This window comes from Panulirus ornatus, chromosome 57, assembly GCF_036320965.1.
Source record: "Panulirus ornatus isolate Po-2019 chromosome 57, ASM3632096v1, whole genome shotgun sequence".
Taxonomy (NCBI): domain Eukaryota; kingdom Metazoa; phylum Arthropoda; class Malacostraca; order Decapoda; family Palinuridae; genus Panulirus; species Panulirus ornatus.
Genome location: NC_092280.1, coordinates 23,268,923 through 23,290,890, shown reverse-complemented (window position 1 = coordinate 23,290,890; position 21,968 = coordinate 23,268,923). Strand labels below are relative to the sequence as shown.

At 39.5% G+C, this 21,968-nt stretch overlaps 1 protein-coding gene and 1 long non-coding RNA gene across 2 annotated transcripts; both read right to left on the bottom strand.

Annotated features, from left to right (window-relative positions):
* Positions 1-986: 986 nt before the first annotated feature.
* LOC139766459 (uncharacterized) lies at positions 987-17,533 on the bottom strand. Its single transcript, XR_011716903.1, has 3 exons — positions 17,425-17,533; positions 5,072-5,182; positions 987-1,193 (listed from the first exon to the last, which is right to left on the bottom strand). It is a non-coding gene; the product is annotated as an uncharacterized lncRNA (long non-coding RNA).
* On the bottom strand, positions 9,190-10,072 carry LOC139766458 (uncharacterized). Its single transcript, XM_071695145.1, has one exon. It carries the CDS (start codon positions 9,996-9,998, stop codon positions 9,396-9,398), a length of 603 nt encoding a protein of 200 aa, XP_071551246.1. The 5' UTR covers positions 9,999-10,072; the 3' UTR covers positions 9,190-9,395.
* Positions 17,534-21,968: the final 4,435 nt, after the last annotated feature.

The following is a 21,968-nucleotide window of genomic DNA, read 5'->3' as shown; positions in this document are numbered from 1 at the left end:
GGAAGCTGGGTGTGGAGCAAAGTGAAGGAGGGAAGCCAAAAGAGGGGAACTTCAGTCATCGAGTGGTGCTTTTCGCATTCCTCCCCTCCCACCCCTCACATAATAAGATTACCATTATTTACCGGAAATGAACTCACTGGAACAATAGATGAATAAGGAAAATCAATTCTGTCCCTTGCTTGTTTCGGGGGACAGGGTCGTCCTCCCAGACATCAGTTAAAAGTCTGCCTCATTCGTGGGTAAAAGTGCTTAAACGCTCTTGACATTTATCTTTATTTATGGGATGAGTCTGTTGTAGCAAAATCATTTAAGGATTCTCACACAATAGAACAATAACCTAAATAATTACATTCCCCGAAGAAGCAAGCAACTAGCTTACGAAATCCTTGCTATTTAAACTAACGAGTAAAATAGGAACAACGTCCCACATTCACAACCGTGCGAGCGCTGGCCCGCGCAGGTGCTGCAACTCATGGAACTCCAAAGTCCTCCTCCTAAATGCCTCTACCTACCACCAGGACATGTGGCCAGGATGGGGACAGATGTCCGGCCGACCTGAGACAAACGGCGGCAGCGGACGATCATTACTACTTAGACAATGGTACTCGGGGATTAGGAAGATGGGACTAAAATCAGATCGACAAGGTTCTGCAGGTCAGTTACTGTAGGTTTGCGCGTTCATTTTCAGACATGCTGATGCGTGTGTCCACAGCGCGGGTCGGACTAGTTAATAAGATATGCAAGCCTCTATCTTCTCTCTCTCTCTCTCTCTCTCTCTCTCTCTCTCTCTCTCTCTCTCTCTATATATATATATATATATATATATATATATATATATATATATATATATATATATATATGCCTCAACAAAAACGTATATACAGGGTACGAAGCCTGAAAAAAAACAAAAAAAACCGGGTCGGTCATGGCAACAACTCCCTGTGGGGCCACCTCGACTAAAATTGACAACCTCGCCAACGTACCTGTTGACCGCCACACCTGTCATCTTCCCAGGCCTCATTAACCTGGTCTTGTGAGGTCGGGGTCGCGTGTGCTCAAGTGATAATGAGGTTTAGTAAATGTGGGTTACTGTAAAAGCTGATGGTGTTGCCGTCTGGGGAACCAGTCACGGTGGCGGCAGTTTGACGACGAGGGTCTATAAACTAAAACCGTTGACCGTTGGAGAACGCAGTCTGAAAAAAAAAAATAAATAACAATGAAGAGGTTTCCTTAAATAAGGACGTTATACATTTTTTTTATATCAATTCAACTTTAAGCATTTGTTCGACCTCACAAAGGCCTCATGGTGTTTCAAAGCCACTGCAAATGAGCAGAGATCTTCCATACCTCTCCTGATCCTCTTATAATACACGGACAAGATGCTGTTTGGGAACACCTTACAGCCTATCTGCCCTGACGACCACTACCGTTTTCATGGAAAATCAATCATATAAAATTGGAAAATATCTTTCTGGGTTTATATAATAGATATCTGAACCTTACATTGATCATAATATTGGTGCATCCCCCCTAAAAAAAAAAAGGCTTCGCGAATCCTTTTTTTAAAGGTCTCCGTGAACGCGGGCGTAAAGTTGGAAAGTATTCTCGATGACCCTCTTTTCTTTTTGATAAACACTTAAAACTAATAAATAACCTCCTTGCGAACAGTCTTCATCAAACTTACCAACTTCCCTCTCCACTAACTCTCATAATCATCTGTCCGTCTTTAAGTCCACCTTCGCTTGAAGAGAGAGAGAGAGAGAGAGAGAGAGAGAGAGAGAGAGAGAGAGAGAGAGAGAGAGAGAGAGAGAGAGAGAGAGAAATATTAGGTAGTGCGTGTATGTGTATTCTATATACTGGTCCAAACCACCCAGCAAAATAGGCATATCAATTCATTTAGTTTCCTCCAGGCATCTCCATGTTTGCACCAACCCAGGCAAGCCCAAGCTTGTAACGCCCCTCTTTCCCCCATACCTACTCACTTGTCACCTTCCTCTTACTCCAATTTCTTTGTCAACGTTTATATATATATATATATATATATATATATATATATATATATATATATATATATATATATATATATATCTTCAGTGGCCCAGGCAAGGCGTTACCGGATTCCGCCTGCTTGTAGTTATAACGCAAGTGAAAATATCTTCAGCGAGGTGGTAACATCGTCTGCTGAGAGGAAGTACAGTCTCGTCAAGGAACTTCTCAACTAAAGGAGTCCTTCATTTTCCTGCTACTAGAGGCAGCGCAGCCTTGAGGTTGCAGGATCTCCTTTAATGAACGGAGCACTCGGGATAATAATAATAATAATAATAATAATAATAATAATAATAATAATAATAATAATAATAATAATAATTATAATAATAATGCCCATGCTATGTGAAACCATCAACCCTGACGTTTTCTATCTCACACTAACTTCCATTCCCTATCTCTCCCTGCCACTGTCATCAAACTTCCAGGTTTTACTTTAATACAACATATTATGCTGAATTATTGTAGTCTTTAGAACCAGTCGTATACTAGAGTTCTAAGGCTTGGTTATACTGATAAGATTTGAGAACAGATGCTTCAAACAGCGTGGTAAGAATGGGGTTCGAAATCGGAAGTTGACCCCATCAATCTACTTGTGGCCCATGGATATGTGTTGTCGGACTTGTAAAAGCCCCAGTAAAATATTTATCTGTGTTGAATTTTGTCTTAAACTTTTAAATTTTTCTTCATTACACCATGAAACTTGTTACAAGTTTAATTAATATCAGCTGGAAGGCCGTTAACCTGTATCATTTAAAATCCGGTACTGAGGAGGGCACGGCGATAGAAGCTGACCATCCCCATACGCATGTCTAATATGATACAAGAGTATTCTACTTCTGTTGTTCTTACCATCATCTATATAGCTGTGTACGCCAGTTACCATTATTCTATGAAGGTCTCGGTTACGGAGTAATGCGCTGTACTAATTACCCAAGTTTATGAAATCTGAGATCGCATCATTCCATGATCATTTATTTGTACGTTCTGCATTCTTCTGGTTTTGATAAAATATTTTTCTATAAGTACTCGGGAAATATTCATCAATTGTTTTTCGGCAATATCTGTTTTTCTCAACGATTTACAGTGGATATCATTTTTTATCTGGGGTTACTCTCTTTCTCAGAGCTTCATCGGCGAGAATAACTTGAACCATTAAATTCTAAACCCAACCCTCTTTCCAACACTGTTTATGTACAAATAATTCAAGATGTTCATAGCAGCCATTTAGTCTGCGCGCAGATTGAGGGGGACTGGTGGGTGGGTGAGGTGACGAACAGGGCCGCGGACCCGCCGCACCTCAGTAATCCCGGACACACAGGGTTATTATTTCAACACCTTAATGACCGCCATCACACTCAGGTAGCCAGCCACGACCTCGTCCTCAGGGACCAGACACCCACTGTCCAGTCTGGGTGTGGCAACCTCCTCCCCCCCCTACCGAATTAATAAATTCTGATAAATAAATGAATAAGGCGATCAAAAATGGATTATATGATTCCTATAAAGACATTTTGGTGCGAGACTGAGGGGCAACTGAAAGAATTTCAAGAGTATCAAAATCTACCAGATCTGGTCAAGAACTCCTTTCTTACTGATGAAAAAAACATCACTTTCTTATATTTTACTATAATATGTACGGAAAATCAAAAAATATTACCTTGCTACAACAGCGCAACCAACACCTGTCACCTGTCTCTCTTCTATCCAAAAGCAATTAAGTATTTTAACATGTGTTTCAAGCATTTGACCTAATATCTAAATTATTTTTTTTTTTTGTCCATAATAAAGTACTGAACATAACGGAAACACTGAACCTATACCCATTATTATGATAATACTCCTAGGCCTCGATCACGTGATACCTCCAATTTTCGTATTGATCTATGCTGTCCATGTCTGAATTCAAGACGGAAATACTTTATGAGAAAGGGTCATTCATATTCACTGGCTGCACTGGTAATGACTCTATCACATCTGATATTACTAACTACAGTGACGCCTAATGCATGTAGGAAAAGATACGATGGGTAAGTAATTATTCTACTGGTCCGTCAAATATCAAAGCGACATTCATGACTTCGCCACACCTCGATTTGTGAGGTGATGTATTCGAATATCGACAATTTCTGTCCCCTTATATATTGACATGTTTTCTACTAAGCTGCCTGTCTTTGGAATTAGCCACTAAATATTCACCAGATGCTTACTAACCTATGCTACGCTCGGTAAGGTTATGGTAGTCTGCTGAGCGCATTATCATCAAACTGTGCCGTGCCAAGCACTAATGTTTATCAATAATGTCTTCAGGCCTCACTGAATAGTTGGTAACCACCAATGATGTAACCTATTCCCTAAAATTGCAGATACTCAAAAGCATAACAATGGGGATTACGCTAAAAGTACCGATCATTGAAAGTGAAATTGCTAAATATAGGTTCCAAAATAATAATAATAATCATAATACACAATAATTATAGAGATTCCAATAAAAACCATAATTCTATCTGAGCTACAAAGCTGCATAAACAAACATATAATACTTGAAACTTTTCCTTATGAACACGACGAAGAATCTATAATTCATATGGTCGTTATGTGGCGCTCTCCTTGCCAATTATTTGAATGGTGCAGTAATTTGTTTGATTAACACTGATTCATGTTTATTTTCTTTTACAAAAATCCTAAACCCATCACAAGTACCGCGCGGCTGACATGTTGCCTCCTGCTTGGCTAGGATGCTGCCGAGACCCCGCCCTCCAGTTTACACAAGACCAGGGTTTGGCGACAGGATTTTGAGCTTTTGTTCGACCCTGACCAATTCATGTACGGATTTTTATGATGATTTCATAGTGGTTTTGGAAGCAAGACCTACAGACGTTTCCCGAACAGCCACTTCGGCAGCTGAGAAGCTTTGTAAAGACGTTTATTAAATAAAGGCTGCCACAGAAAAAACAATAAAGATATTTAATCAAGGGGCTTTCTGCTGCTAATCACTTTAAGAATGTTTGAATTACTGTCTCACCTCGACTTGACCCAGTTGATGAAGTGCCGGTCCACGTGAACATGTTCTTCAGCTGGATTCGATGGCGACTCAAAGCACATCTCCAAAAATCTGGATTCAGGTTTGGAGTATCTGAAAACATAACATTAAAGAAATTAGTTCTTGTGGACATTCTCGTCTGAACTTTACCTAATCTTTAATAAGAAAAACCACTTATCATTCCTACTTGTTAAGCATGAAATGAGACAGTTTTGGATAACAATACTCACTGTTGTACTTCATTTTGTGGCTAAAGCAACATCGAATTTTTTATACATGAATTAGTAATGGCTGGAGTTTGCCTATGACCTTCCCGTAAGACACAACCGGGAAGCTGGCGCAATAATCCCACCTTTTAAAACGAAAATTCCCGAGGGAAGAAAAAGAATGTATTCCAAACATCGTGCCGACAGCAGCTGCCTACCATGTTGCTTGCTACACATTAATCAGCTTTATCAATAAGGTAGAAATATCACCTAGTTTGCGGCTCTCTCTCTCTTTTCCCAGACATCAAAAGCTCATCCTGCCGCAGGATGTGAATGTTTCAGTTTTCTTTCTTTTCCAATGGCACATTTTCTCTAATTTGTGCTAGACAAATCTCTGTCACCCAAGCCACCCCGATGATCTGTATATAAAAAAGATACAAGTTCCCTTCTCAGTAACGTAAAACCCTGTATCAGATTCCTACATTTTTCCAATAAAAAAAAATCACTAAGGTGCAACAGAATCCAGAGGTCATGATACAGTAAAACTCATCAACAACAACTGCCTTTTAATGCGCCTGACCTCCGCGTGACACGCACAAAGACCTGAGTTGACAGTAATCCTCGAGGACAATCTGGGAAACTTAATATTTACTCAGTTATATTGTCGATCTCCACACCACCAAAGCTGCCGCTTCAATAAGCTGCTACGACCGAGGTCAACGGAGGTCAGGTGAGGACCTGGGTGGAGACCATCTTTGTTAAGCACACTAAGGACGCGAGAGTGCTGGTGGAATCTGCCTGCACTCAGTACACAGCAACGGGAAGCGTTTTGCGAAATAAACAAGTAACCTCAATGAGGGGAAAAAAGAACGAAGTCAACTTTAACAAAGGACAAAGTTGATATCTAACAAGCTTCAGCATCACTGACTTTAATACCTGTATGACGAAGTAATAATGATCACACACCATTTATGACTACTTGACTACCCATGTGGTGTCCTCTGCTGCCAGTTAAGGTAGTCATGGACAGGGGAGTTGAAACAATTAATGTGTACTTACAAAGTCCCTAGGGCCGTACAAGGTCAAACAGGTCTGAGGGGGCTGGGTTCCCAGGTCATCAACGGCGCCGGACCCTCGCACCCACCTAACGCCCATGCTGCCCTTAACCCATCGTCACCCGCAATTACTGGCAATTAAACAGTCACAGATATTAAGGGAGCCAATTACCATCCCCCAGTAATGACCTGGGACACCAAGATAAAGATCACATGAACAAACCAAACCGAGCTACATTCATTGCCTCGAACCTTAACAAATACTGGATCTCACAAATAAAAAATCAAATCAAATCAATAAACAAATAAATAAAATCAATAAACAAAAAATATAGATAAATTATATTACGGTAAGGTCTTTGTTAATATTCTGGATCACCTGAGGATCTGCCCCCAATCCCCAACGCTCTCCTATGCTTGGTTAGGTGAATGAAGTTAAATCAGGCTAGGTTGGGTTAGATTACGTTAGAAATCTTTAGATAATCGAAAGATTTTGATCTGGCATGGATACACGTTTGATCAGTATACATCACCTGCTGGTGAGGGAATATCTAACAAAGTCCTGAATTCGCCCCTGAAGTAGAAACCAAAGAGACGAGATGAATTAACTGAGAGGCTGCAATAGGAGTAAAAGATTCGGGCGGCAAAACGAGGTGAGGTAACGTAAAAGGTCCAGAGACAGGGCCTTAGTAACTGAATACTCCCAGTTTTGAGAAGCAAACACCAGCAGCAGAAGGAACTCTCAAAGTAATCTCGCGACATCGGAACACCACGAATCAGACTATCATGTAACAGCAGCTGCTGCATCAGACATCACTAGGAAAATTCAAAGCAGGCACCACAATAGCAACGGCTTAAAACCAAAGCAAAAAAACGTCGTTACGTAACATCAGGATCAAAAGCAGCACACGCAATGAGGGCAACAGCATGCAATAACGATTGCCGCAACAATAAAGACTAGCACGCAGCATCAGCACCAGTAATAAATAAAACATCAATCATCACAAACATGGAGGAAATAACAGCAGCAGCTGAAGGGAGGAGTACGTGCAAGCAACAACTAAATTTCAAGCAAACGTGTGATAAGCAACAGAAGGGACGGCATGCAGCAATAACGAGTGAAATACTAGAAAACACGCAACATTACCAATAGAAACACCAATAAGTAGTACCAGCGGCAGCAGTTTAGAGCAACAGCAGTAGCAGCATTCAACAGATGACAAGTTAGAGCATCATCACCAGCAGCTAGAGAAAATCACATTAACATATAACAAATACAGCACCAACAGGCAACAAAAAAGTGCGCAAAAAGCAAAAACAGCAATGTCTGCTAGCAAAAAGTACCAGGAATATACGCAGAGCTGCTTCAGTAGTTATAAGGGCAATAAGCTTCGGAATCTTTAACTTCCGCACCAATCAACAAGAGCGAGCTTGACCTAACAACATCACGTAAATACAAGCATACAGCATCATCAACAGAAGCAGTACGTAGAAACTAAGGCAAGCAAATCTTACTTCAGCGGCAGCCTGACATCCACAAAGAGGCATCAGCAATCAAGTAATGATAACCATCAGCTGCAACAGAGACCAAGCAACTACAATATTAGCACGAATAAGCAAAAAGAGACAACATTCATATGACTGACCTTCAGCAGCAAAACAATAACATTCAAAATCAGACAACAGCAGGAGAAATAGAAAAAGAGTAGCCAGGTAAAAGCCTTATACCCACAGGAACTTTGAACAAGATGCGCTCCCGACTACCATGTCTTTGTGCAGTGTTTACCCCCGTGGTGCTCAAGCCCAAGGCGGAGGGTTTGATGGTCGAGCTTAACCTAGGTCGCGCTAGTCCGGTGTCCCCCGGGGCCTCTCCGAGAACCGAATCTACTCTTTGAGGCCTCACTACGTACGTTAAAGGATATTGGATATATAACTATCGCTGCAGGACAAAGCCCTCACATTTATATATATCTATCCTTGCATTAAAAAGCCCTTTAGATTTGATAAATGAAAATTTCTGACGAGAAAACTTCCAATTATTGTTTGCATATCTCCAGAATAGTCATCTTCAGTCAAAATCAGAGTCAGTCGAGAACACTTTAGAGCAATGAAAAACTGTTACCAACTGGCTGTACTGGGAGAGATGTCACTAACTGATACATAGGTCACTTACTTTTATCAACTCAATCTATGGTTTGTGGGAAATGTTTTATTGATATAAGAGATACTGATAGCTTTTTCATTTTCATCACAACCTATGATTTCACAGAAGCAGGAAATAACGTTAAAAAACTACGAAGAAATTTTCTATACAAATATTCTTTGAACCTTCTTTAGGGTAGCTGATACTGCTAGCAGCCCCAACATGCTCCAGTCGTCTGTTTAAGCCCCAGATATGTAAAAATAATTTCTCAGCACAATTTCTTTAGAATGTCACTCAACTTCTCAATTCTGTAAGTTTCTATTTTCTTCAACTTTAACATGACTTTTCCTGAAGCTGGAAAAATTTTGGCACCCAATCAATCTATATTTCTTGCAAATAAGCAATGCCTGTTTTGTACCAGAGATCAATTATCTATGGTACCAAGTGATGCTACTACACTGCAAATTAACTCTTCAGAAATACTTGCTAACTCAAATAGAATTCCATGGGTACAAGGTAATATATCAAGTTCCCAGTTGAAAAACTGTCAAACTGGATCTATGGCTCGAGTTTTCACCTATGTAAACATTTTCGACAGGAAAACTTCCACATTAAAAATAAATGTATTACTACCAATCAAGCTTCTGTTTTCTTCCATAACATATCATACTGCTTGTAGAAAAGAAAAAAGACAAATTAGTGGCTAAATGTTTATTTGTATACTATTTAAAATGTTTATTTACATCAATCTATATACAATATGACTATCACAGGGAGGGCTCTTCCACATCTCGTACGTCACCGTGAATCCCAAGGCTGCGTCCGCAGGCACCAACACCCCTGGAGGACGCTCAGGAACGTGGTGAGGAGGCGGGAAAGAAGTAAAGCTAAGTTTTGTTCGTCTAACTCGAAGATCCGAAGCCAGGTCCATTGCTACTACCGTGGTCGCTGTACAAGATGGTGCTGTAGTTGCCGCCGAAGGAGTTGCTGGGAACACCGAAGAAGCCGTTATTAAAGCTAGAGTCACTTTCCATGCTGCTGTAACCGGAAGCACTGTCGAAGTCGTGAGCGTTACTTTGAGCAGAGGCACCGTTGAAACCGATGCCGCTATATCCAGAGGCACCGTTGTTGCTACAGTCACTGGCGTAACCCAAGAAACTACTGGTTCCCATGCTATGGCTAGGCTGCTGCGCACTGTACCCGGCATGCTGCTGTGGTCTGTTGTAGGCGTCGGTAAAGCTCATGTGCTCTATGGGACTCTCAGGGGGACTTTCAGACTCGGAGTCCGACTGGAGCGTGTCCTGGAGGTCACTGATGTAGTCGATGACGTGTTGGATCAGCTCTAGTTTCGTCACTTTGCGGTTCTTGGGGCAGAGGGGTACCAAATCCTTCAGCTTGTCCAAGTAGAGGCGCATCTCAGCAGCATTCTCGGGGGCCATGGACCCTTTGGCGGCAAGGGCTGCGGCCATGGCGGCAGCCATACGTTCTTGATAAACAGAATTCATTGTTAGTACAAGCTGGAACTGGATGATGAGTAGTTAAGACCTACTTAGCTTGTAAGGCTGGTAAAGTCTGATGCTGTGCGGCGGTTCCCCTGGTTTATATGGCGGTGCGTCTGCGATCAGTCACGCCCCCTAGTGACGTACTGCCGAATGATTGGTCGAGTCAAGAGGTCCTAAGGGATTTGTACACCTTATCCCAAGTCCCTGCCGCTTGTCGGCCAGACGTGACGGATTATTGACAATGAATCTGATTATTTATTAAGGGGCGCGACGGTAAAATTAAATATAGACAAAAATTTTCTTTTCCGAAAATTCAGTGGAGGTCCTGCGTGGTTAATTACCAAAGTGCATGAAAATAACAACAGTTGCATGCATTTGAGAAAAGTAACACCGATTAAATCCGTACATTAAATATTTTCTTCTAAAGGCGGTTGTTCAGGGGAAGCTGGAGAGTCTTTCATTCCTCATTTCTTTTACAAGGAATTTCAGCGACATATTTGTACTGTGCTATCGTTTTTCCAACGACAGATATTTACTATTCCAACAAAAACGTGGCCTGGCATCGAAAGTTAAAAAATTCAGACTTCAAAGGTTTATTCTCAAGATTAAAGGAACCGCATCCACAATAAGGCGAGGAGGCTGCATTACAGTAATACTAGTTGGAATAGGATGCGCGGGTGGGTAAATGTAGATAGACTCACGTTACAAGTTCACTTGATATATAAGGCTAATACAAGTAACTAGTTTACATACCCATGAATAAAGCTTCCCCATAAATCAACAACAAATCCAGAGTATAGAAAGAATAACATAAAACGAAAGTGAAACTGAAATGACATGCATATGAAAGGCCAGAAATAAAAAGGATCCCCTTAAAGGTCCAAGAAAACAGCCTGAGCTAGTACGAGTCAGTTCCAGTAAAGTACTGTGTCACCTCGTAATATCGATTATCTGGGAATCGTTCAATGCACTCACCGTGTTAAAGAAAACCTTCTCCATGTATTGAAATCCCACATGAAAATTTATGAAGTATGAGAAGACGGTTCAGCTGTCCAAGTTGTGATAACACGCTCATGTTTGTAACCGCAAATGCGAATCAAATCACTGATGCTAAATCGGTCTTGACGTGTCTTTCCCAGTTCATTCATAGAGAACCTGTGATACCGCTTACCCTTTTGGGATAACTGGAATATATCTCTAAGGTATCATAACTTTCAACATACACCCTCGATGCTCCAACAAAATCGAAGACACTTAATGATTTACATGTCTGGGCACGATAATCCGCTTTCAAATGACGCTCATTCTCCACAGAGTCAGTGATTGGCTAAAGCTATTAAGGACTCCTGGGAGAATCTGCGGGAATTTTCACCGTAGCTTAATTAACGTGAACAAAACCCGCCAGACCCCACACATCATGGCTTTTCCCAGTTAACAAACAGTAAATACTGGCGTACGTCCAGGTCTACTGCCAAGAGAAATTTTTCACACTTTCTCAATCCCCTAATTTTAAGAGAAGTATGATATCCATACAAGTAAACATTCTAAATAATTCCATTCCCCAATATGAAGAGAATTTACTAATCATAGTGAAAATCTGGAGTGAGGCAAACCAACAATGTGACTCGTTAAGGAAAGAAAGACCCTGTTTGACCTGAGACGGCTCAAAGTCAGCCCTTGGGAATGGTGAACGTTGCTTCTTGACCCTAGTAAAGGTATTGGCAGCATGAGTTTAATAGAGTAAGCTAGCATGGCGACTGGTTTATCTATTTCCACAAGTATTTTACATTAATTGTTTAACACAGTCCACTCTTACTCAGGCGAATTCATCATAAGAAACCTAACAAACGCCATTAGAAAAAGCTCTTGCCAGGAAAAATATATTGCTGGCATTGCTCAGTGAAACAGTAGCCTAAGAGTGCAATTAATATAGGATAAAGAAAATCAGTCGGCCAGCAGTACAAATATCGCACTAAACGATTCTGACAAACGTGTTAGCACACTCATCAAATCCTGTCAGTCCGAAAGGGGGTAAAAAACCTAGGCAAGAAGTTATTTCCTGTCACATATCAGTCACCTGAAGATCCAAACCTATCACTTTTACTCAAAAACTCGCACTGAGGACGGAGGTTACGGACGGCGTGGAACCAGATCAACACGAAGTGATACGGTAAGGTTCTCTCTTCTACCCATTTCGATTATATTAATGTAATTTGAACATTAGCACAATGTCACCCTCTTCCCGATGGAGGATGTTACCCTCCCTACTCAAAAGATTTACTGTAAACCAAATCACCAACGTAATTCAATTTCAGTTCACTGTGTGAAAACAATGCCAAAAAGATCTATCTACAAACTACTCATCCAATATCATTGTCTCGCTCGAAGGAGGTCCGCCCCCTCGACCCTCACACATCAGACCCCATTATTAAAATTGAATGTGCAATAACGCGATTAATGTCGACTAAGAAGGCTTTAAATACCCTATGGTGTAGTCAGGGAAAGGGGACCATTACTATGAATGAGTAGGCTTTGGTATCACTAAGGCATATGAGTCTGCTTTATTGAGAAGCAGGGGATTGTATTTGGGGGCCTCTGCATCTTAATTATGTTCCGTGTCGGTCAGCGATGAGGAAAAATGCAGCGAGGAGGACGACATGAGAATAATTGATGAACAAAAAGTAATTGAGCTATCATTGTCCAACTAGTCAAGTGGTGCTTGTAGCGCTAAAAGTGAGCGGTTGGGCTAAGCTTCTAAAGAGCCGATATCTTAAAAGGATGAATGAGTTAGGATTCAGAAGTCACGCTCTAAAGGCTTTAAAGGTGTCGATATCTTAATAGATGGATTACGCTTGAAAAGAGCTGTTACCTTGAGAATTGACGTACTAGACTTTAACGGGATATTATTTCTTCAAATCTTAAGAAAACGGGTGGGCTAAGCTTCAAAAGTGTCTAAATTTAAAAAGAGAACGGGTAGGTTAGACTTCAAATGCGTTACGGTCTTAATAATGATGGAGTGGCTAGGCTTGAAAGGTGGAACGAATTTATGGTCTACGCTTCGAGTTCACATATAAAGAGCATGAATGGGTTAACTTGAAAAGAATCAAAGTCTTAAGAGACGAATGGACTAGACTTCGAAAGAATCGATATGTTAAATGGATCTTGTTAGTGGATGGGCTAACCTTACACATGATACGGAGACTGGGATGCAGAGGAATCAACATCTCAGCAGTACAAGCGTGCGTTCTCATTCAACAGGTAGACACATGAACGAACTAAATATAGAAAAGCGTATAGAAAAGCGGAGTTACGTGTATACGAGTGAGCCAGACGAAAGTTGCTGGTTTTAATGCAAATGGATCACGTGAATTGAAGTTCTTTAATCAATTACTAAAACAAGTCGGATAGTAGTGGAACCGTACGTGTTAATGAAAGAGGTTTGATAATCGTGAAGTAGGGCACGTGGAGTTTAATACACAAAATCATTTAAATTAATGAGGAAGATTGTAATTAATAATTATAATAATAATAATTCATCTATCCAAAGTTTTTCTAAATACACAAAGGTGATGGTGTTTAATGATTCGCCAGGTCTAATAATAATAAAATAATTATTATCATTTATTAATAAATCGACTGCAACCAAAGTTTTACTAAATACACAAATACAACAACCTCTCTTTTCGTACATTATAGAAAGAAAGTGGTTAAACAGTCTTTTACGCCAATGCAACTGCAGATATGGTGGGATGAACATACAGTTTTACCAGTTTTACCAATTTGTTAATGATATCCACTGTAGTTGAGACGGGTTACTGGAGCGGTCTGCAAGAGCTCATGCTCCCTTGATGTGGTTTTAATGTTCCAATGGAACGAATGAACTTAATTAAATATTGTTGTGACGATGGGCATACAATAATTACATTCAGAATTTCTGGAACTACGTCCACTGAGGAAAATTACGTCAGCAACGCGATCAATTAATTAGTGTCTAGTACATTTACTAATAAAACACATTATTGAGTAGGTTTCATTCTAGCTAGTGTAGAACATTACACGAATCAATAGTGAACGATAGGTTATAGAGAGTTCTTGCCCTTTGATATCAAAGTTGTATGTTCGTTTTGTTGCAGACGCTACTTCGCAAAAGCGGGAAAGGGAATTATCAGATAATTTTTTGCTTATTTCCCAGAAATAATACCACAATTAACGATGCATCACACTGGCCATGTCCTTACGTGAAATACAAGTATTCCAAAAACATTTACATTCAAATAATGCCATGGACTCGATCGCTCGAAGACACGACCCGATAAACTTACTAGATTTTCCAGTGCGGCACATGCCAGAACTTACAGGCGGCGGGCTAAATGTAAGCGGGAAGTATTTACTCTGTCCTGTCGTATGTCCCCCACTTTCCGTACCGTCAGTCCTTCACTGCTTTCCTTTGTCCACAAAATCACCCTGCTCTGACCACCCAAGTACAAAACTTGTCAAACAATTGGCATTATATTTGCTTTCGTCTTTCTTCACTCTAACTGTCCAAATTGAATTATGTTTAACCTTATCCCCTTATCCTGTTCTCGCTTTGTACAACACATCTGGATCCATGATTACGATCTGAACAAAAATTACCAATCAGTTTTGAATACAACAGTCAACAGCAAAGGTGAATTTGTAAAAAAAAAAAAAAAAATTACACGGTATTTATGGAGTTTTTTTGACACGTACCATGAAATAAAAACTAGTCTCCTTGCCCTAACGGCAAACACTTAATGAACACCATTTAGCGTGGCCGTGAGGTCAATATTTATTCTTTCATAATAACTGTCAAGTATTGTTCGACGTATGGACCACGACCAAAACTGACCTGAGGAGAGCTTGGGCCCGACACAGTGGCGCCACAACACAATGGAGGGCGGGGAAACCTCTCTTGACCTTACCTGGTCTCCCTACTCATCTCTTACGTTTTATCAAAGGTCTAAAGGATATTTGTTCACGGGTTTCCTATGGCGGGACCACCGTGAGGTGTGCAATGATGTTGAGAGCAGTGTTTTTATCACGTTTCCGATCCTACTGAAGGTGAAAGTATTTTACGTATCAACAAAATTCTTTCCAGGAGCTTGATCTAAGTGCTGTTCATGAACCATGAGATTATACTGCAATTTAAACCCCGATTTATATAAACCTTATAAACGTTCACTGAAACTTTAAAGCATTAAGTAAATATTCTAAAATCGAGTTTCTATTTATCTAGATGGAATGCACTTGACCAATTAACTTGCAATTTCTTTTTTCAGTGTATGAAAGGGGTATTCAACCTCGGATAATTCCCTTGATGGCTTGTGTGGCAGGCAAGACCAGAGGAGCACAGGTATCGCGACAATAATGACACATCGACTCCTCCCACGCCATCATCCACGGCACCTGAGCCTAACCCGAGACCTCACCCTCCCACAGTGTACCAGGACTCATCCTTTCCCGTATCTTAAACGTTATTGTGTAGTTACATTATTCGATCAGCATCTTCCGCTTTCTCATCGACAGACTTTAAGCTTAAAGTAGAGGCTCGCGGGGAGGAGCCCATCTTAAAACGACTGTATCAAGTGGGAAGAAGTGCTCTTCTTAATTTCGTGGTATCACTTAATTTTTCCGAGGTAGAACCGACAATAACCCTCAAGTCGGTGTTCTGAGCATGCAACCGGTGACGTCAACGGTACGGTTTTATGCATATTTAAATAAAAAGGAAACAGTTTTACCTAAACGTGATTTCTGTGACTCTACCTTTTACATAATCGACTTATGTGCAACAAAAAGACTAACCTAAATTTCAAATCTTGGCACCTCTTCGGTGCATGTTCTGTAGGTCACAGTAATTCGCAACACTTATATATATATATATGCAAAAGTCTGATGTGGTACGTATTAACAGTAAATACCATGAAAAGCAGAAGTTTGAAGTATAAAGCTATTTCCTTCTTTATTTATGACCGAGGCAAGGTATATCTAAATTTGAAAGACTACTTTTTCAGCCTGAATTCGTCACTTGAAATTTAAGCACTAAATTCTAAAATAGGATATCTGTCGTTACTGAAACGTCCTTTTAAATGTTTCAAATATACGATTTTTCTTATTTGAAATCCTTCTTCACCTTTACTTTCACCTTTACATGCTTTTGTTTGTTTTGGAGTAATAATTCAGGGGATAATTCTGCTTCAAAGTGCCTTTCTGGTAACAAAGTCTACAAAAATCATTGTGCTTTGAATTACTTACTTTTCCAAGATGAAATGGCAATATGTAAAAAAAAAAAAAAATCTCATGGTACTTTTCATTTCTAGTAAGGTATTCCTTACATAATCTTATAAACTTTAGTGTTTAACAATGGCCATCTGTATTACACAAGCTGTATGAAAATACCCGGACTGCCCTCAAGACAATATCAAAACCTGACTATGATATGTAATACCCCAGCAGTAATGACAACTGATATTACAGGTAGCTACCTGGGGTAGGCCTACTCATCAACAAGAATCTGAAAAACTACACCAAATTCCTTAACATTAATTCTTCTTCATCAACAAGAATCTGAAAAACTACACCAAATCCCTGAACATTAATTTTTCTAACGCTTCCTAACAATAACTTTGAAGTGTCAGTCAGTGAAGGGTCCTTAGTAGGTTGAGACATGAAAATATCAACAAACATGTCTAACCTAAACGCCAAACACTTCACTATGACTCATTTTTTATGATACCATTTTCACAGACAATAATAAAATGTAAAAGAGGCTTTGACAAAATACCTTACACCCTTTAATCTTACAAACATAACTTACCAGGTGGTCACTTTGGTTTATCTTAGCCAATCTTTTTAGCTAAAACAATAACTGGCTCAAAATGCAGTTAAGGTTAATTTTTTTGAGTTCTGGCCACTTCAAAGTTGTTAACGAAAGACGATAAAGGCCACACTCATTTATGTCAAGCAAGGTTGAGCAAATGATTGTGTTCGGCTCGCTGCAAAACAATTCATTCCTCCCTTCAGGTGTGCTTTACACGATACTGCTTTCAACCCTTGTTGAAATATTCCGACATTCCGCATACATTTCTATGAAAATGTACAACTACTGCATTAAACACTCTTATCCTATCAGACTTTCAATGAAAATGTACAACTACTGCATTAAACACTCTTATCCTATCAGACTTTACGACCTATCGTAAAGTTTCGTAACTTAACGAGACTGTGAGTATCTGTTCTTGAAGGATGGCTATGATTTCCGACGATACATCACTAGTTGATAATGGGGGCCATTTGAAGGGCTGGACAACATGAGTAAAATGACTAACAATGGGCAAGTGAAATCAGCACCTCGTCTTGAAGAGACACACACTTCAAGTTAATCAGTGGAAGGTAAACATCAAAAACTTACCAAAGAGTAATAAATAACTAAATATCCATATTGTCCCAGAGCACAGGTCACTGATAACACGTTCAACCAACATCACGTCCTCGTCAGAATGACGTCTGCGCCTGCGCAGTTGCACGCTTCGAGCAATTAGTAAACAAATGTCGGTGGCACTTCTTTCTTTGACAAATGAAATAGTTTTCTCGTTCTTTCTCAACAAGTTTGCTTGTATTTTGTTACCCCTTCAACAATAACATGCATGAGTAATATATAAGAGAGTTTTGATGTTATCAAGGATGTCTTCGTAGTGGTTCCTTCGGCTCAAGACTGCGCTGTTTGTAGTAGCAGGAGTAGGTGCAATATTTGGGAGTAAGATGTTTACGAGACTATATATATACATATATATATATATATATATATATATATATATATATATATATATATATATATATATATATATATACTGTTATTCCTGGGGTTAGGTGAGAAGGATACTTCCCACGTATTCCCTGCGTGTCGTAGATGGCGAGGGAAGGGAGCTAGGCGCTGGAAATCCTCCCCTTCCGTTTTTAGATTTTCCAAAGCACAAGGATTCGTTTCCTTGTGGCTTTACCTACATCTTCACACTCGTTTCTTGTATACTGTATACTTTCGGTGATAAAACAAGGTCAGAGGTGAATTTTCACACCCAGTGAATCCTCGAGAACGGCAGTCCAACAACACTCTTCTGTATATATATATATATATATATATATATATATATATATATATATATATATATATATATATACACACACACACAAAGATATTTACAGGGCCGGCGACATGGCCATGTAATCAACAAATGGTTCACCGTCATATATATGAAATTTTTCTTTTCCTTTGTGGTACAAGTTTTAATGCATATCAATAGTAGATAGTAGATAAAGCATTTGGATTTTTTATAACTTGTACACTGAAATAACCTCTTGTCATTCAAATCGAAATTACTGATTCATCGGATCTGTTATTCGTTTACAAGATCAAACATTATACTTTAAGACGTCCCATGAAAAAAGGAGGATGGCTGAGCTATATCATATTTACATTCCCCTTCATTATTCTGTGACATTTTTACAGGCCAGGCAGATCGTATCATAACTGTATGTATGGACGGTGTGCGTTCTGTAATCATTTGAATAGATGGGGGAGGGTCTAAGACTTTTACCATTTCTCAGTGAGCATAACAGCAATCACAATGATAGCAACTTAAAGAAAGCTTACGATATACACTTAACTTTCAAAGTGCTCATAAAGCAAATTTCCAGAGAAAAAATCAAATTGCAAATTTTCAAGTCTGAATAAAACTCGATTAAAAGAAAGGACTGAAACCTACCGACTTATAAGTTTCACAATGAATCTGTGGATGAAATAACCAAACATTTTACAAGTCAGTGGATTTGTATTCTGTTTCATAACAGACACCTCATTTCCACTACATTCATCACCTTCCTTTCCTATGCATACATGGCTATACAACACTGTGGGGCCTACAGTACCTTCAGACATACCTATCTTTGTCATTTCAGACACTGAGCATTCACTTCAGCCCTCTTGGCTTTATGACTTCTATCCACTGTCATGTCCACTCTCAGATACATAAAGTCCTCCGCATTCAAATTGACTCTCAAACCAATGTGTCTCACTCAAAGTTTTACTTTCTTACACTCTACTATTGTCTGTAATAGGCTTATGGAATTCCTCTCGAGTTTGAGTATGCCATCAGAACTATATCTGCAAACACCAACAGATTCACCTCTCATGCCTCCCCTCACTCATAAGACGCATGCATTCATTTCCCTCATCACTTTGTCCATAAATAAACAACCAAGATGATATTAACCTTTCTTGATTAAGATATGCATGTACTAGGACCCACTCACACTCTGTCCTTATTTGTACACATGCTTTATTCTCCAGGTAAAAACCCCTCACTGCACTTAATGACTTTCCAATTACCATAATCTATATATACAATTACCATACTTATATTCAAAGCACTTTCCATAAGGCCTCTTGTCATTCCTATGATATACTTTCTCCAGATTCACATGTTTATGTATTTACTAATTCTATATTCATAGTGTAACAGGCCTTTAGTGTTTTCACCACTTTTGCACAAGTGGTAAAGTATTGGGAGGCATACTGCATTGCTGATTACTTGCTCTACGTCTGTTTCTTTGTATTACCTTATAGTGTTCACAACGTTTTATCTGTTACTCTACCATCATCAGTAACTGTCAAACTTTTATTGTTTTTATAACTTCCAGCCTAAAGTAAAGGCATATCCTGAACTTACCATCAGTTGGTATGGACAAGCAGGGAAAGTACACAGGCTGTAGTGATGATGGGCATGATATGTGATGTGTAGTTGCATACAGTCCCACAGTGACTGCTACAGATATGTATTTCACATGCATTTATAAGGCACATGTACATATTTTTCATGATTTATGAGGCACAAACACATGTCATTGGTGCCAGCTACAAATTTATGAGCTACAACTATATGTGATTTTTCATTACATCCTGTCAATACCTATTAAACAGACTTCACAGGTAAATGACAGGCATGCCTACCAAACGTTTATATATGAATATACTTACACTATATCACTGTATGGTCTTTATCATTCAATACTCACTAATAGGTAGTTGTTTGTAAGCAGGCAATGACCAGGGAGGTATGTTACCAGTACTACTCACCTGGGTATTGGAAGGGTTAGTGACAGTTGGGTAGTGAGCCAGCACTCCTCTAATCCAGGTAGCTGTCTTTTCTTTCAGCCTCACCCACATATGGACTACTGTCTTTCTGTCTACAAACAGACAATCTCGCCTTGTTACACATAATACTTTAAAACACTTAACTCAGACAGTTCATTCTTCATAACTCTATTTTCCAGCAAAGAGCATATGCACCAGCCATGCCTTTTGACAAAATGGTTGGAGCAGTAGTAGGTAGGAACATTTAAGCAGGAGCATTAGATAGAAACATTAGGTAGAAGTAGCAGGCAGGAGCATTAGGTAGAAGTAGTCAGCAAGAATATTAGGTAGGAGCCTCTGCAAATACTGCACTAGAGTTGCTCTCTGCCACTGGCCTGTTAAGGGTGAGGCACTATGGCTAAGAAGCAGCACTGGAATCCACTAGTTATGAGACTATTGCTGTGGCCACCCCCTTGAGGGAGATCCAGATGGGACACAGGTGTCAGAGATATAGATAGATAGACTCACAGATAACTAATATATCTATATCACTAATTTTGCAAATTAGTATTGGTATTTTCAGAACTTATACTGTATCATCATTATTCATTAATGTTCACATTACATTTCTGGAAAGTCAGAGAAATATAACTTCAAGTAGTTCACAATGATGTACATTATTACCCTTATTCCATATCTTCTTACCTTTACTACAATTTACATGAATAGGCATAGTGAGGAAGTAGTTATTGCAATGGGAAATGGTTTTGTCCCTCAGAAACTTAATACAATGAGAGGCATGCCATAATTATGACACACAGCAGAACCCCATATTGCAAGATGATCATATAACAGGGCAGTGAAAGGCTTAAGGGGTTGGTTAGCTGAAAAATGCTGCAAGAGCATTGGTTAGGTGACTACTGATAAGCTACTTCTACACTAGGAGGGCAGTGAAATAAGTAAATATAAAATAATCTTTTTAAGGTCCTCATTAGATGTCTATAAAAGTCCTTGCTTATCATTTTGTTACATTTACAAAGCTAGATGTAATCATCATGGTATCTGGAATCTAATTACCCAAAGTCTGTATTTTATTTTACAAAAATTCCAATTTAGAAAAGTACATCTACTCCCTGAAAGTAAAAGTTTGTGAGCTAGCCACCAGATGGTGTCTTGGACTCATGGTTTGTTATGATCAAGATGGTGCCAATTTAACAAGTGTCGAGTCACTGTCTACAGCATTACTTTTGAATTAAACCTATTTGATTCTGCCGCTCATTCATCTTCCTCCCAACCTCCAGAACACATCACTAGCCCTCTTTGCCACACTATTGCTTACCTCTCTTCTCCCCACACACATTGCTACCATTCCCTGCCACAAAGTTCCTTCCCTTTTTGCTCATCACACATTTTGTTACTGTTTTTAGCCGAAGTTGCTTCCCTCCCTTCTCCCTACACAAACTGTGACCAATCACAGCTACGCTGGCACCTTCCTCCCTATACAGATCACTACCATCCCCATGACACCACTGCCATCAGAGATACTGCTATCTTTTTGAATATGTACATATTGCTAAAACACGAAGCTATTTTCTTTGGTAAACTTTTGGTATGTCAATTTTTTTTCTAAATACAGCATTACTGTACCGGGGACAATTTTGTCAGCCAGATATTGTCTCTCTTCCATACATCTCCAGGTCCTACGGTATTCAGAATCTATATTTTTTACTATGTCATGTTTTATGCTCCAGTTTATAGGTCACGTATATTTTCACAAGATTCTTATATGAAAACAATGTGATAATATGTGGCTGGAAAATCCAGAG